Below are 18248 nucleotides of genomic sequence, written 5' to 3'. Positions count from 1 at the left end.
ATGAACACTCTTCTTATTAGGGCACAGCCCCTCCACCCTTTTCGATTTGGCTAACTCCTTTCAGTCAACCTTTAGGTCTCAGCTTAAATATTACTCCTCTTAGGAAGCCTCCAAGTCTAGGAATACGAATCCTTCCTGTATACCCTGTAGAACACCCTCCACTCCTGCTTTCAAAACACAATACTGTCATTGTCTGACCAGGGACCTCATGTATCTTGTTGTTAATATATCAATTATAATATATAATGACCGATAATAATAATATGTACCATTCTTGGCATTGCCTTCTTTAATTCTTATACTTTTTAAATATCATCTTATATTTTTATACTTCAATTCTTATAACAACTTTGTGAAGTAGGTCTTATCCCTATTTTATAAATGAGGACATCATATCCTCATAGCCAGCATAAATGTTTTCAATAAATATTTGTGGAATGACTAACCAATGTGTGGGGGGAAAGTACAGTGAGATTCATGTTAGTTCTTATGATAAATCATCACCTGGAGTGCTCTAGTTGGTCCGTCTGGGATGACTCTGATGGATAACATTCCAGAACCAGGCCTCAGTTTTTGGTTGATAAACTGTTGTTCAGGTGGAACTGGCCCCAGAAGCTCCATGGAAGTATCAGGACCAAGAACAACTTCAGCTCCATCAAACAAACCAGAAAGCCCTCCTTTGGCCTAAAAGAATAAAGATGTGTAAGAAAAGGGAAAGGCACCCACTTTGACAATGTAACATGTCATTTGAAACAAGTTATCAAATTTGAATTCTCTTTTGAAGGGTCATGATCAATTTTTAACAAAGCATTTACTATTTCTTCAGCTTTACTGAAGGTGAAAACCACGAGGATTACCTGGGCAAGATGGAAAGTTACGCTATATGAATTTACGGAATTCTGAGTAAGAATAGAGCATATTGGTTTAGTAATAACTTCCAGTCATTAAAATAAGCTTTAAAAAAAGGACCAAAACCCTGTTTCTCTGAGTATTCTCACTGAGGTTTGCTTAAAAATCTAAAACATTCTGAAAATGTAGCAATTACAACTATCATTCAGCTTTCCAATAAGAAGCAAATTCTAGAGTTGAAAACCTCTGCAAACAGGCCTACGGCTGGACTGTCAGCTCAAATATTCAAAAGATGGTGCCTCTTCTAAAATTAAACAGGGAACTGGGGCGCCTGGGTGGCTCAGTCGTTAAGCATCTGCCTTCGGCTCAGGTGATAATCCCAGGGTCCTGGGATTGAGTCCCACATCGGGCTCCCTGCTTGGCGGGAAGCCTGCTTCTCCCTCTCCTACTCCCCCTGCTTGTGTTCCCTGCTCTTGCTGTCTCTCTGTCAAATAAATAAATAAAATGTAAAAAAAAAAAAAAAAAAAATTAAACAGGGAACGGTGAATGTCATCTGAGAGCCAGCTATTCAGACCTTTGGAGGAAAGTATCTTCTTGCTATCCGCCCCAAACAAAACGGAAGTCTATGGGACCATGCCTATGGGACAGCAGATACAGGGCTAGAGAAGATAATGGCTAGCATGTCTTGATCCCCTTTCTTTTCAAATACTGAGTAATGAAAAGGAAACTCTGAGCTGGGTTTACAGGACAGATTTCAACACGGAGAAAGCTTTTTACGATTGTTTTAAGTTTGGAAAGAAAGTGCATACACAACCTTATCAGGGCAGTGTCAGATGTTTAATGCCTTCAATTACTTTATTTAGAATAATAAGATCGAAACAAGCTTATTTCCCTAACCAAAACACACCCTGCTCACAACCACAGGAATGATGAAAAAGATTCAAGAAACAACAAACACCAGCAAAGGATGGGGGTGGGGGTGCTGCTCTACGAGAATCCGAATTACATGGGCTTTAGGAACAAACCGGAAGGAAAGTCCGGGTCAGACCCGGGGCCCAACAATTACAACGCACCCTCTCTTGCCTCCAGAAGCCTGAATTGTATTGCTAATTGAAAATTACAAATCCATTCCAGATGTGTGCTTCAGAGAAGTAAGCAGCTTGTGTTTGACAGAAAAAGCTCAGGGCAAGAGAGATAAAGAAAATAAATCTCACCAAACAGCAGGCGGAGGCTCCTTCCAATTTTGCTCATTGCCCTGGTGAACAACCTCCCACTGTGAAGGGACAGCCTGGTGTCCACCAGGAGCAAACACACTAAGGGTCCTCTAGCCAGGGCCTGATGCTCTCCTGTTTACCTTTTGGGTAAAGCCCTGGGCTGAGGCAGAAACTGCATCACGTCACACATGTTCAGCTATATGCCCAAACCTCTGTGACAACTTCCTACCTCCTCATCCCATATCCATGGTCTCATTTCTGGCCTGAAGCCAGAAGGGCAGAAAATCCAAACTCCTAGTCATTTTCTAAACACGTGTTTTTTTATGAAGTCCCTGGCAATTTATCATGGGATAGACTGGTGGAGGATAGAGGAAACTGACCAGCAATCTTCATTCTGACATTTGCTACAATAATTCAATGCTTATTTGGGCACCACTAAGAATGCAGAAATAAATAGAATTTAGAGAATGTAGAGCCCATGATGACTGCTCACCATCTCCTAGAACACTTCACAGAAGACTGTTGTAGATATTAGATTAATTCCACAGGCCTAAAATTAATCCACTTAACTTAATGGTAGGCTTTTAGCTAGCATTTCTCTTTCTTTCTTTTAAAAATTACATAGGTAATTTTTTTTAAAGATTTTTTTTTTGAAGATTTCATTTACTTGAGAGAGAGAACAAGCACAAGTGGGGAAAGACAGAGGGAAAGGGAGAAGCAGACTCCCTGCTGAGCAGGGAGTCCGCTGTGGGACTCAATCCCAGGACCCTGAGATCATGACCTGAGCCGAAGACGCTTAACTGACTGAGCCACCCAAATACCCCACATAGGTAATTTATATAACCAAAGAAAAATAATCCAGATAAGCCAAGAAAAAAAATCCCATTACTTACAGGCAACCATTCCCAATACATTTCTCATAGATCACCGTCAAGAATATTTTCCCAGTAAATCCACACAGATGTACAACAAAAGTTCCTTGACCTTCCTGACTATAACAAAATAACGCGTATTTGCTCTGTAATGATTTCCCCCTTGCAGTGTATTTATCTTAATTGAGACTTTGCTTCAAAGAAGGTTCAACCACTGCTTGCTGCAAATGAGGGTGTCAAACACTACTGACCTGGACAACCAACCCGTGCAGGCCGCAGGTCAGTTTTCCTTCCCGGAAACTCCATGTCTGAGTTGTGCTTCGCCTGCGATCCGGCTTTCTCAGCATCAGTGGCTCATATCTGGAATACAGGAAAATGCAGTGAGTCTTCGGAGTCAAATATATTAGGCATGAGGAGAGTATCAGGATCGTGGTTTTGGTCTTCTTTCTTCCAATATCCTCCACCCTTAAAACCTAATGGGCAGGTAGCCTGCATCCCATGGCAGCGAGGTATCTCTCAAGGAGGAAAGAGGAATAAGACAAAATGGAAAGCAATGAACAAGGGGCCACAAAGGAGTACCAGTACTTTTAAGGATTCACAATAGATGTGATAATCAGGTCCCTGCATTCCCACAGTGACAAGCTGTCATGCAGTTTGATAAGGGTTGTCTGCTAAACAGCTCTGAAAATATTTTCAAGAGGATTTTTCCTATTTAATTCCCAATTATTTTTATTTTATATTGGGTTTTCACTTGTAAGTCATGTGAAGTATTTATGGAAGTGAATAAGGTATCAACTGGAAACAAACACACTGACGCATAAAGAAACTAAGGCAGAGGCAAACCAAATAACTTATTTTGTCCCCGATAACAGATTCAAATCCAAGGATTTGGTCCTAAAAACACATTTGATTATTCTCTCAATAATTTATTTCTGCTTTTGAAATATTTAACAAGAATTCTTAAAAAGATTTTTAAAAATCTGCTCATTTCTAGGGAAGAATGGAGGGTAGAGGTTTGGTGGAAAGAGATAATTCACTTTTGCATAACATATCCTTCTTACTGTTTGACCTACATGGGCATTTCAACAACAGCCTAACAAAAATAAAATAAAGACCCAAAACTCGTATTTGGGAATGTGACGGGTCTCTCACTGAAGAAAAATACAAATCTAAAAATACAAATTCTTACTTCATTTACATGCTCGCTTTTTGGCGTGTATCTCCACTGAAACGGACTTTGGAAGCAACGTTGGGCTTGCATCAAAAGTTGCTTAGAAAAGTACCTGTTGGGGGCTCCTGGGTGGCTCAGTTGGTTAAGCATCTGCCTTCGGCTCAGGTCATGATCCTGGAGTCCCAGGATCGAGTCCCGCATCGGGCTCCCTGCTCAGCAGGGAGTCTGCTTCTCCCTCTGACCCTCCTCCCTCTCATGCTCTCTGTCTCTCATTCTCTCTCGCAAATAAATAAAATCTTAAAAAAAAAAAAAATTAAAAAAAAAAAAAAAGAAAGAAAAGTACCTGTTGTCAGTTACTGCAGCGAGACCAGCGATATCCAAGATGACGGAGCCCTCCGGGGAGCGGGCCGCAGAGGGCTTATTGGGGTTGTGAGGCACCGAAGATCCCTCGTGGGCCAACATGCCCGTGCCAGTCATCCTCCACAGCTGGGAGCGCTTCCCGGGCTCCTGGGGGCAGAGACACACGGACAGAGCCAAGCTTCAGGTAAGGATGTCAAGAGCGTCACACGAGGGCTAAGTTCTCAAGTGGAAACTGCACTCAAAGACATTTTCCACATTATCTGCATGCTTAATTCTAACTTCCACTGTTGTCAATCCTGAGCTGCACTCAGGATGAAATATGCTGAACTCTTGAACCAAACATTACAAATAATATATATTTTAAGAATGTATTTTTTTCATATACTTAGTATTTTGTGAGCAAACTAGTGAGTCAAGGTTCAGTCCAATCTCCATTAGCTGCATTGCTAGGATAACTGCTGTCCCAGATGGTGACCCTCGGGTGCCCTTACCTTCGAGAGGGATCCAATTATATAAAGTATATATGATATTCTTTATATTTGATCACTGGTAATCCTCATAACTGGCAGACAACCAGAATTTACCAGATGTCTTCTCCCTTCCCGTGTTTATAATGGAAGTACACTATATTGATGGTTTCTAATTTATAAACTGATTGTATTCAAATATAAAGTTGACTGAATTCAAAGGTTATACTAAGTGGACTGCTGTTAATTCTAAATATAGTTTCTTCTTTGGAATATTTTATAAACAGCACTTGGACTTCCAGGTCAATCCATGGAAGTCTATAAAATCCATTCTTTTCAAGAAGTAATAATAATAATGATAATAATACCTATTGAGAATTTACCATGTGCCAGTCACTGATCCATGGGATTTACATGTGGTAACTCATTTAATCCTTAAAATAATCCAATAATGTATATCCTATTATTATCTTTACTTACAGGTGAGGAGGTCACGGCTCAGTGAGATGAAGAAACTTCGCCATGGTCACATAACCAGTAGGTAGAGGAGTGAGGATTTCATCTCCACAGCCTGATTTCAAAGCCAACATGCTTACCTATTTTGCTCACACAGCCTTTCTAACACAATCCAGATATTCTAGTGCAGTAACCCCTAACCATCTAGAAATGCTTTCTGTGTGAACATACACTCCAGCTAGCCCTGTCAGGATCACATCCACTCTCACCAGCTGGGAGCTCGTCCAGAGCAACAAACACTTGTGGGTAGCGCACACTGAGTACTGGGGACCATGCTGCCCCTGTCTGGAAAGACAGCTTCTACATTATGTTCTAACAGTCAAAACTAATGAAGTCGTATGAACGCCAGACTCAAATGCCAAGATTTGAAACCCAGCTGCACCAATTACTAGCTGAATGACCTCAGACAGGTTACTAAATCTCTCAGAGCCTCTGTTTCCTGATCTGTCAAAGGGGGAAATTAAGCTATCTTGTAGGGTTCTTGTTGTAAGTGTAACAAATAGAAGGCACTTAGCACAGGGAGTGGCCTCACGAAACGTTTACTGTGTTATGATGAGTATCACCCGGCACTTTAGGTACCTCATCTTAATTGATCCTTGTTAGATCAGTAAGAAAATGAGGCTCCGTGAGGAATGTGAAATACCAGATATTGTATATCTTTAAGTGGCAAAACCAAAACGCAAAGCTAGAAAGATACGATGCTCTTTCTCCTGTGTGCTCCTGCCTCCTGTGTCTGTAAAGAGAGAGGAAACTGAGCTGCACACCTGCGGCCCCCACATGCTCACTTCTCTGTTCTCAGTAAGAGAAGCACCTCTATCCATGGTGCCAAAACCACATGGAAAAGCAGCTCAATTATCCTGCAGGTGTTCCAGATTGGGAGTCCAAGCACAGATGCTGGATGAAATCAAGTTTTCCTACCTGGATTCCTCTACTGTCTGCCCTTATGTGTAGACTCATCAGAGTTAGAAACTACCAACATTTCCATTTAAAAATCTGAAATAAGTCAATCAGAGAAAGACATATATCATATGATCTTACTGATATGAGGAATTCTTAATCTCAGGAAACGAACTGAGGGTTGCTGGAGTGGTGGGGGGTGGGAGGGATGGGGTGGCTATTGATTGACACTGGGGAGGGTATGTGCTATGGTAAGCGCTGTGAATTGTGTAAGACTGATGAATCACAGACTTGTACCTCTGAAACAAATAATACATTATATTTTTTTAAAAAGAAGAAGATAGCAGGAAGGGTAAAATGAAGGGGGGGAATCAGAGGGGGAGACGAACCATGAGAGACTACGGACTCTGAGAAACAAAGAGAAGGTTCTAGAGGGGAAGGGGGGGGAAGGGTTAGCCTGGTGATGGGTATTAAAGAGGGCATGTATTGAATGGAGCACTGGGTGTTATACGCAAACAATGAATCATGGAACACTACATCAAAAACTAATGATGTAATGTATGGTGATTAATATAACATAATAAAATTTTTTTAAAAATCTGCGATGTACCATTCTCCTTCCACTTCCCTTCCCTCACAATTTAGCCTGAAAACCTTGAGATGACACTGAGGAAGACAGAAGTCCATGGGGACTGTGAGTGTTGGAAGTGGGGGGCGGGGGTGGACAGCCCAGAGTGTGGTGTTGAAGCCCAAGGTAGGTGATGGTCCAATCCTCTAAGGGACTGGAGGCTGGAAGCTTAGTGTGGGCTGTCAGAGGCAAAGAGAGGTGAGAAGAGCAGTCCTGCTAGGGGTGGAGGTTGAAAAGGGTGCTTGCAGTCCAGGACGTGGAGATCAGAGTCCAAGCCAGGTCCCAGGGTGTGTTTACACAGGGGATGGGGTGCAACTCTGGTGACAGAAGATGGGTTACATTCAGAGAAAGTGATCAAATTAGTAAATACGTTCTTAGTGCTGGACAAGGGACTTACAAACATGGGAAGGGAGAAAATTAGGATGAATTTGTGATGTTGGACTGGAATTGGAAATATCAGTGTGAACTGCCGGTTCTTAAAATACAGAGATATAGAAATACGCAAAATATATAAATACTTATATAAAATATGTGTATGTATACACATGTATACTCTGTATTACATGTACACATATTACAGCGTGGGTGCGGGCACGCGTGTGTACATACACATACGCCGTGCGCGCAGAAAACCCCTAGCTCCATCTCCTGGGAGAGCCTGGAAACGACACTACAGTAACAACAAGTGCACCTAGTGTACGCATCTTAGCTTTCTAACTTCCACTCTCTGCTAGGAGGGACCAGGGCTCCTTGAAGAAGGGGCAAATCCAGAAATGCAGCACGCAAAGTACAGACGAGCCCAGAATAACCTGCTGTTAGAAAGTACGGACGTGTTCAAGGAATGAGGGGCATATGTCAAAAGGACACCGAAGATAAAAGAGCTCCCGCTGGCCGAATATGGGAATTGAGCATTAAATATATCCTGACAGTAACAGGTAACCCACTGAAGAAAAGAGGAATCCATCCTGACGACATACACGAAGCTATGGCCCACACTGACAACCCTGCCCCAAATTCTTACGGTAGAGACCTAATCTGAAATTTTGATGGTATTTGGAAATGGAACCTTTGGGTGATAATTAGGTTTAGATCAGGGCATATGGGTAGGACTCTCCTGATGGAATTAGTAATTAGTGCCATTACAAGGACAGGCACCTACGAGCCTGCTTTCTCCCCCCACCCTCAGACTCTGCCATTTGAGGACACAGTGAGAAGGCAGAAGTCTACAAGCCAGGAAGCGGACCCTCAGCAGAGAACCAAATGGCCAGCACCCTGATCCTGGACCTCCCAGCCTCCAAAACTGTGAGAAATGAATTCCCATTATTCCAGTCATCCAGTCTATAGTATTTCATTATGGAAGTCTAAGTCAATACACAGACATAATACATAGAAAATCTGATGAAGATGAGGATATCTACACAGTCTCAAAGTACCTGTCCACAAAGTATTTACTAAATACAAGGGAAAGAGAAAAATTTTGCTCTACAGTACAGAAGGTTGGCAAACACCACCTTCATCAAGTGCTAAAGTTAACATCAACAGTAACAGGACAAATCAAAATCACAGCATCCCTTCTATAGAATTTCTGCCAGTTTTTCTCTGAGTTTGAGATTCTTTCAAAATAAAAAGTAAAAGGACAAAAACCAACCAACCAACCAAAAACCCAAGATGTCAGACTTTCTACTCTTGGTTTCCAGTTGAAGAGCGGAGGACCCCTTCCTAATGCTAATTCTTAGAACATTTCCTAGTTTGGGATGTCAATGTAACTCATTTAGATCTACCCTCCTATGTACCAGTTTTCATCCTCATCAAGGGAAATTAACAGCAGTAAAAATGTTATACAAATTACAACATCTTTTCCAAAATGTTTTTCCTACTTCATAAAAAAAAATCTGTTTTTGCCTGCTTCACAGTTACCTAGCCCTTGGAATTTACAGTTATTTATCATTTCTGTTTTGCTGATCACACCTGGTGCTCGAATCCCAGCTGGCAAATCACCTTTACTCCTAAGTCTGTCTCCATTCATGCTAACATCCTCATCAACTTGAACATTCTTAGAAAGCCATCTGACAACATCATTTCCAAGGGCTCTGCCATTTTTTTCAATTCACTTGACTTCTGTCGGACTTGCTGCTTTTCATTTTTAGATTATTGCTTTTCAAGGTTTTTCTTCTTCAGAATTCCCAATAAAAGCCTCCAGACCCGTTTACTTTCAATTACTATGCCTCATGGTCTCTTTGATCATCACCATTCCTGAATCTTATTTCCAAAATGCATCTCACACATAGGCATAGCCTTCCACAAAAAGAGTGTGATAACACTGTAAGCAAATCTGAATTATATGACTTTGAACTGGTATAAGAACACATGCAGAAGTACTGATAGGGTGACAGGGGGTGAACCTCGGACACATCAGGCTCAGTGCAAGAGGCCACTCAGAAAACACCATTCACATGGAGGTCTAGAACAGGGAAGTACAGAGAGAAAGTTAGGTTAGTGATTGCTTAGGGCTGGGGAGTAAGAGGAAAATGGGGCAAGAGCTGGAGGAACAGGGTTTCTTCTGGAGGTGATGAAATGTTCTGAAATTGAGTGTGATGACACTTGCGCATATCTGTGGATATCCTACAAACCCTGAGTTGTACACTGTAAGTCGGGGGCCTGTGTGCTATATGAATTATATCTCAATAAAGCTGTTCAAATATAAAAAGTGAATTAAGAACACATTTAAGGTTTCATTTGATGTACAAAATTTAAAATGATTTGAATCTGCCCCTTTCCCCAGTTAAAAATTTGAGAGGAATTATCTAAACTCAAATCCAAATGAAGCTACATCACTGACACACACTGATACCACTTTTGGTTATAAAAGGTGTCCTCTGTCAGCATTAGGGCAACAGGTGGTAAAGACACATTCACTTACCAGGGTTATTTTTGGATTGTGTCATTTACATTATGGAACACCTTTGAGAACACAGGCTTCAGGGAAATGTGATTTAAATAATCAGAGTTGGCAATCTCCCTCCAACCAGGGAGCCCGATGCGGGGCTCGATCCCAGGACCCTGGGATCATGACCTGAGCCGAAGGCAGATGCCTAACGACTGAGCCACCCAGGCGCCCCAGCAATCTCCCTCCTCTTAAAGTCACTCCTGCACCTCAGTGTTCCCACCCTGAGCAAGTCATCCAGCCTGCCTCCACTCCCCTCCCTGTGCATGAGGAGGGGCTGGACTGGATGACCGGAGTCCCCTCCAGGACTAAAAACCTCCTCTTCTAAATTCTAAGTGCTAGTTTCTCTTACCTTCTTCTTTAAAATGACTCTTTGTGTCTTTGGTGAGACATCCAAGACAAGCTCTGCACAGGCAGTGGTCTTGCTGGAGGCCACAGGCCTTCCCGTCCCCTCCTGTAAACTAGAATTAAAACGATAATGCAGATAGACATACATGTATCTACATATACTCAACTATGTATTCAAGTACTCAGAAGAAAATGCTTAAAATGCCTAAAACCTCATCTGTAAAGAGGAAACTTTTTTTTAATCATAGAAGAAAAAGTCTAACTCAAAGTTGTGCAAAGATCAAGGTTGGGTTGTTTTCTTGTACAGTTCAAAGATGCACTTGTCAGAAGACATAATGATATTTCCTCTCTCCTGATGATTTTAAGCCTTAAAATTCAGACATAAAAGATTGACTATATAACTTTAGAGCTTCCCCCCACCCCCCAAAATTAAGCCAGACATTCCAAGGGTCCAAGAATTAGCTCTACTCTCTGCCAGACAGAAGATCAGCATCACTGCATCCCCAAGGCTTGGCAAGAAATCAGAAGTCCCTTTAGGATGAAAAGAAAACAAAGGGTTTATAATCACCTTCTTCCAACTCGATCATTTTGTGTTTCTCCATGGCTTAAAATCTTAAGCTTTATGGAATGTTGCAGCCTAGCTACACTTTGGGATATTTTCGTAAGATTTTATTTAGATTATTCTCCTGTTTCCACTAATCTCTATCATCAAAAAGGGACCGATAAATTCAGAGTGAAAAATTAGTTTTCATGACCAAAAAAGTACAAGTGGCAAAAATGAACACATAAATTCGATTTCAACAAAATTAAAACCTTCTGCCCTTCAAAGAACACCAAGAACAAAGTAAAAAGACAATTCACAGAATGGGAGAGAAGATATTTGCAAATCATATAGCTCATACAGAATTTGTATCCATATTATATAAGGAACTCTTCAAACTCAACAATAAGATGCAAAAAAAAACAAATTTAAAAATGAGTAAAGGATTTGAATAGACATTTCTCCAAAGATACACAAATGGCCCATAAGCACATGAAAAGCTCAACATTGTGAGTTATTAAGGAAATGCAAATCAAAACCACCAGCAGAAGTCACTATACACCCAGGAGGAAGCCTACAATCAAAAAAATGTAAAATAGCAAGTGTTGGGGGCCGTGGAGAATCAGAACGCTTGTACATTGCTAGCGGGAACGTACAGTGATTCAGCTGCCGCGGAGAACAGGATAGCAGTTCCTCAAAAAGTTACACATAGAAATACCACAGAACCCAGCAATTTCGCTCCTAGGTGTATACACAAAGGAACTGGAAGCGAGTACTTAAACAAACACGTGCAGAGGCACGCTACAGCAGCACCCTTCACAGTGGCCGAAAGCTGGAGACCACAACTGGTGTCCATCAACAGAGGAACGGACAACAGGGTGTGGTACGCCCATACAACGGAGCATTACTCGGCCATAACAGGTGGGGGATTCCGACACAAGCTACAGCGTGGACGAACCTTGAAAACTATGCTACGTGAAAGAAGCCAGATACAAAGGGTCACGTATTTATGATTCAATTTATGGGAAATATCTGGAATAGGTAAATCCTTAGGGACAGAAAGCAGACTGCTGGTTGCCAGGGGCTGGGGAGAAGAGGGTGATGGGGAGTGACTGCTTAATGGGCTGGGTGTTTCTTCTTGGACTCATGAAAATGTTCTGGAACCAGACAGGGGTGGTGGCTGCACAACATCACGAATGCACTAAATGTCACTGAACTGTTCATTTTTAAGCGGTTAATTTTATGTTGTGTGCATTTCACCTCAACGGAAACTAAAAGCCAACAAAAACAAAACTAGTCTCTTCCTCAGCATTTGTTCTCTGCAAGAATGCAAAGAAATAGTGTCTAAAATGCACCAAAACATGGTGCAATCTCTCTACACACCAAGATTCCCAGGAACGTCTCGTTTTATCTGCTCCCTATCTGCCCAACCCATTAAACTCATAATCACCCATCAGGATTCTTCAGTTAAAGAGCATAATAACTACTGGAATTTAACATGAGAACATAAAGAGAAAAACATGATTAGCAACAGATTAAGAACTGGTTTTTCAGGCACTAAAAACTTAAGCATGTCACTCTGGCAAGTGCCATAATCTTTAAAAAGAAACAGGCAGACTGACTTAATTACAACAAGATAAACAACCCAGCACCATTATTTCCAAAGAGATCTGTAACAAACAAGGAAAAGAATGGCTATTCTAAGCCAAGATTCCCATTCAATTCATTACTAGTGAAATCTGGGCTCTAGGTAGGTGAGAGGTACCGCCAGACCCAGAGATTATTTTGCAAGCCTCAGGCACATACAAAAATATCATTCATAAGCAAAATTATTCAGAACATTTTGGAAAGGGATCTGACTTTAAATGTCCTGTACAATGGGTGAGTTATATTTGTCATGCTAAAGATTTAGCTAATTTCCCCGTTTTTCCCACAGGTAAACTTGAAAACTGGCCCCATAACTGGCACAGAAACAATCCACTGTATTTACATGTTGGTGGAATGACTAGTTTTTGAAAGCCCAATGTTTTGAATCTCTATGTACCAATCTAACAACAGAATTGGAATAAACTTGCTATTCCTCACCTGAGTTTCCTAAATACAACTAGTCAGAGGACAATGAAGGTTGTAATTCTCAGGCGGCTCAAATTACCGTCAAGTTGAGCTACTCTGGTTGGCTATCGGTGATGACCATTACTCTCAATGGGAGAGGAGAGTCAGAATGACGACTTGAATAATTATGATAAAGATTTGTCAGTTTCAAATGAGGAAAGAGATAAAAATAGCAAGAAGTTTAAAAATTATACTAAAAATACCACCTTAAACAAGAGGAACTGAGGATATGAGAATAATACCTTATGGGAGGAATGTTAAATGCTAGAATGGATTATTGGGGAGATCTTTAAAAAAAAGAACAGTCTTGCCTCTTCGGATAAATTTAATCTAGCCAGAAGACAAGGGTTTAGCCTAAGACCTCTCAAGATAGACCCTGAGCCTAGGATTTGTTAAAGAATGGAAGGAATCTTCCTTCATCCTTTGGGCCTCTTGAGAACTGCTTAAAATTTAAAACCAGTTAATAATTAGAGCCTTCTGCTTTATGAGAGCAGTAGTTTAACCCAGAATTACCCCGAGAATGTATACGTAGCAGCAATGTAAATGAAGTTTTCGTAATAAAGCTGTCGGTTATCCTGGAAATCATTCATGTTGCAGTTGAGCTCCGAGGAGCCCGCCCCCTTCACGGTCAGCGTGATGAAAGGAGGCAGGGTGGGTTCATCCCAGGCGTAATCCAATGAAGTCATGGGCTTCACTTCGGTTCGGAGCCTGGGTTCAGCTACACCGTGCTGAGTAAAGACCACCGGAACCTATGGTAACGGCAGAGAGGATAAAGAGGACTTTCGTTCAGAGTGGTATTACTGGAAAGTGAGTCAGTGCTCCCTAGGCTCAAGTTCCAGATCCTGCCCAAGCGAATCCTACACAGAGCAAAACCACAATCATAAGCATAATCCTCTAGCCTCTTCAAATGCCTTTCTAATCATCTTCCCAACTGCACCAAGCCCAACAGCTAAAGGACACGGGCCATCTCCTCTACTCTCACCGCTCTCCCCCCGCCGACCCCCCACCCAGAATACAAATTCTGGAATTTAGCTACGGGAAGTCACATAAGATACTGTTACTCAGAGGCGTAATTTATTTATTTATTTATTTTTATTTATTTGACAGAGAGAGAGAGACAGCGAGAGAGGGAACACAAGCAGGGGAGTGGGAGAGGGAGAAGCAGGCTCTCCTCCGAGCAGGGAGCCCAACACGGGGCTTGATCCCAGGATCCTGGGATCATGACCTGAACTGAAGGCAGACATGACTGAGCCACCCAGGCACCCCTCAGAGGCATAATTTAAAAGAGCCTCTTCTGATTTCCATTTTGGCTTTCCTTGGAGGATTTATAAAAAATGTTCACTGTAATGAAGCAACAGGAGAAGTGCCCATTCCCGTTGTCACCGGACAATCTGATTCTGATTCCTCTCTCTGTGTAGAGTGTCTACAGAGGACAGAGGGCACCATGTCCACCAAACAATCCAGTCAGAATGATTGTGGTGGGCTGAGAAGTCACTTCTGGACAAGGCTGCCCAGCAATCAAACTAACTAGCAGAAGCCACCTCCTGAGGGTAAGGGTGTCTAGGGTTGTCCGGCTGCAGAGATCCCCATATAGTTTCTTTCCAACCCAAGTTTAAAATGCATTTCACCCTTATCTTAAAGGCAGTACTTTATACTTTATACTCCACCTTCCCGCACATGAAACAGCCAAACTGGCTCACGACCCCACCCGATACCTTAGAAAAGTTGTCAATTCGGAAAGGAGGGGGTAACTGGTCCGTGTCACTGAACGAGATCCTGTAGGTAGCTCCTCGGAGAGTGATTTCCACGCGCAGGAAGAAGCACTTCCCCAGGGTATCTCTGCACGTAAAGGAAACATGCACACCATGGAGGAAACAAGTTACAGCTCACCCAGACTTCTCACCATCATGATATGGCCTGAACCTCAACTGTCACCACTGTGTGCTCTTTGAAAAGTAGAAACTGACCCTGCAATCACACTGAATAAAAAAGAATTCATCCAAGCAACTTCTGAAAAGCACGTTGTCGGTATATAGTAAAGCCAATATATTTTACTTGGTGGGCCTGTTTTGGGTAATAGTGCCAGCGTAGCAAATGAGTAAATAGTCTTGATATTAGATTGCTTTGACATAAAAAAAGAGCAATTTCACATGGTTCAAACTAATGTATGGATATTATTAATAACCAGGGTTTTCACTGTAGGATGATTGGTGAGGAAGAATCCACCAGTAGTTACCAGTATGTAAACCATGATTTTTCTTCTATATGTGTGTGTTTATGTATACGTGTATGTGTATTTAAATATAGATAGATCACTGGAGAGAAGGAGGGAGCTCTTCCTTCAAAAGAATATCAGTTAATAAATGTAGAAGAAATGAAATAATTAGAAAATCACCATTTTGCAACCACCAAGGCAATCACTGATTCAGGCAAGAACCACCAAACCAGTGGGTGAAAGGTTTCTGGGGAGAATATACACATAGTCTCAAATTATCCCCCCAGTGGTCTACTACTGTTTTCAAAGAATCAAAGGTAACCTTACAATAAAGAGATCTGGTGGACACCACCCTAATCAAGTGATGACTGAATTTAGCAACATCAATAATGGGACCAACAGATGTCACAGGCTTCCTGTGTGACCCACTGAGAAACACGTAACACCATATATGTAGTATTCTTACCAAAAATGTCTGACCTAAATCTATGTATAGGAAACTCTCAGAGAAATCCAGAAAATAGAACATTCTACAAGAAACTGGCTTGGAATCTTTAAAAAGTCCAATGTCAAAAAAGGCAAAAAAGGCAAAGTAGGACTACTGTAGGTTAAAGTGGATGAGATCTATCTGCCGAATAAAATGCATGATCTGTGACCAGATCCTCCATCAGGAGGAAGGGAGCTGCTACGAAAGACATTTCTTTCTTTCTTTTCAGATTTATTTATTTCAGAGAGAGCGAGCGAGAGAGTGTGCGCGCATGAGTAGGAGGGGCAGAAGGAGAGGGACAGAGAATCCCAAGTAGATTCCACACTGAGCATGGAGCCAGACACAGGACTCGATCTCGTGACCCTAAGATCACAACCCGAGCCAAAACCAAGAATCAGATGCCAAATGACATGTGACTGTGTCACTGACTGTGCCACCCGGCACCCCTATGAAGGACATTTCAAAAGACTTTATCAGGGGGCGCCTGGGTGGCCAGTCGGTAGAGCATGGGATTCTCGATCTCTGGGTCGTGAATTTGAGCCCTACGCTGGGTGTAGAGATTACCTTAAAAAAAAAATCAGAAAACAAACCAATATTCAATTTCTTCACTGTGTAATGATAGTATATTTACTCAGAAAAATGTCCTCGTCTTTGGGTAGATAAATGAAGTTTTTATGGCTAAACTAACAGGATGACTTCAATTTACTTTCAAATGGCTCGAAAAAAAGTATGCATGCGTGCATGTGTGGAGACAAAGCAAGGACACAGCAAAATGCTGACATCTAGTTAATCCAGGTGAAGGATAAAGGGGTGTTCTTTATACCACTTGTGAGTTTTCTGTAGGTTTAAACAGTTTAAAATGAAAACATGGAGAAGGGCAAAGAAAGAGGCTGTGGGCCCAGGCTCAGTAGCTCTGTGCACTAAAACCACTCCAAAGGGTTAACAGAGGTGTATATGCCATCTTCTTCCCCCGCCTCCACACATTTTCTTTTCTTCCTCCCTTCCTTCCTTGAAGTAGTCATGAACAACTTTTGCTTAATTCTGAATTGGCTTCTTCTCACACAACATATCCAGGCGACCTCCACCCAAGCAGGACATAACCACTGGTGGTTTTAGCTGCAGAAGCAATTCCTCACCACCCCACCCCATTAAGTCTGGTGGGGACACAGGATACTAACAGACAAGAGTCCTGGTTGAAGCAGGGAGTGCACTGGGGCCCTGCCCACTTGGCTCAGCCCCTGAAGTCACCTCCTTAAACCCCCTGACGACTCCCAGAAACACAGCTTGAAAACCCCTTTGCCAAATGCAATGGACTCTAATCAGGGCCAGGGCAAAAGGAAACTAGAAGGATACACCACTGACCACAAAGAAAAAAACAACCTTCAGATAATGCATGTTTTAAAAAGTCAAATATAGATACTATTTTGCATCATCTCTTCTTAAATCAGCCTTTTTTCAGTTCATTTACAAGAGTGTTCTCAATGGAGAACTAACCATAAAGTATAAAAGCTTAAATTTTATTTCTAAATGCATCAAAATAGCAATGATTTCAGTGTCTTTAGCTGCCAAAGCATTTGATGAAAGAAACTAAACAGGACACAAATAAATGGAATGGCATCCCATGTGTACAGATCCAAAGACTTAATGTTGTTCAGATGGCAATGCTGCCTAATGTGGATCTACAGATTTAATACAGTCCCTACCCAAATCCCAAGTGGTTTTTTTTCCAGAAATAGAAAAATTTACCCTGAAATTCTGATAGAATCTCAAGGAATTCCAAACAACCAAAATAATCTTTTTTAAAAAATATTTTGTTTTTAAGTAATCTCTACACCCAACATTGGGGTTGAACTTATAACCCCGAGATCAAGTGTCACATGCCCTATTGACTGAATCAGCCAGGAGGCCCCAAAATAATCCTAAAAAAAGAACAAAGTTGGAGGTCTCACATTTCCTGATTTCAGAACTCATTACAAAGCTACATTATTCAAAACAGTGTGATACTAACATAAAGAAGGGGGAGATGCATAGTTGTTGTTAATGGGTATAGAGTTTCATTCTGCAAAACAAGAAGAGTTCTGGACACTGGCTGCCTTGTAGTATGAACACACTTAACCTAGTGACTTTAAAAATGGTTAAGATGGTAAATTTCATCTTATGTGCCTGAGGCCCAGAAAAATAATCTGTGCCTTTGTGTTATCTTTCTTATTCGGTATGTGTATTTTATCACAATTTAAAAAAAATTAATACTTTTTTTTTAAAAAAAGCATTTGATGAAAGCAGAAAGAAAAAAGTCATCCTGTGGTAGTTGAGACTGAATCTGTTTAATTTTTTAAAAATTTTTCATTGTTATGTTAATCACCATACATTATATCATTAGTTTTTGATGTAGTGTTCCATGATTCATTGTTTGTGCATAACACCCAGTGCTCCATGCAGAACGTGCCCTCTTTAATACCCATCACCAGGCTAACCCATCCTCCCACCCCCCTCCCCTCTAGAACCCTCAGTTTGTTTCTCAGAGCCCATCGTCTCTCATGGTTCGTCTCCCCCCTCCGATTTCCCCCCCTTCATTCTTCCCCTCCTATCTTTTTTTTTTTTTCTTAACATATATTGCATTATTTGTT

The 18248-nt window shown here is 41.5% G+C and overlaps 1 protein-coding gene across 1 annotated transcript in view; it reads right to left on the bottom strand.

The window, feature by feature from the left end:
- VPS13D (vacuolar protein sorting 13 homolog D) overlaps positions 1-18248 on the bottom strand; it is a 243709-nt gene that overhangs the window by 109237 nt on the left and 116224 nt on the right. The window contains 6 exon segments of the mRNA XM_044914385.1: positions 505-684; positions 3187-3295; positions 4450-4613; positions 10271-10379; positions 13433-13668; positions 14635-14758. Of these exon segments, the coding sequence (XP_044770320.1) occupies positions 505-684; positions 3187-3295; positions 4450-4613; positions 10271-10379; positions 13433-13668; positions 14635-14758 (922 nt within the window).

This window comes from Neomonachus schauinslandi, chromosome 4 (assembly GCF_002201575.2).
Source record: "Neomonachus schauinslandi chromosome 4, ASM220157v2, whole genome shotgun sequence".
Lineage (NCBI taxonomy): Eukaryota > Metazoa > Chordata > Mammalia > Carnivora > Phocidae > Neomonachus > Neomonachus schauinslandi.
The sequence above is the reverse complement of the archived record's forward strand: the minus strand, read 5'-3'. Positions and strand labels throughout refer to the sequence as shown.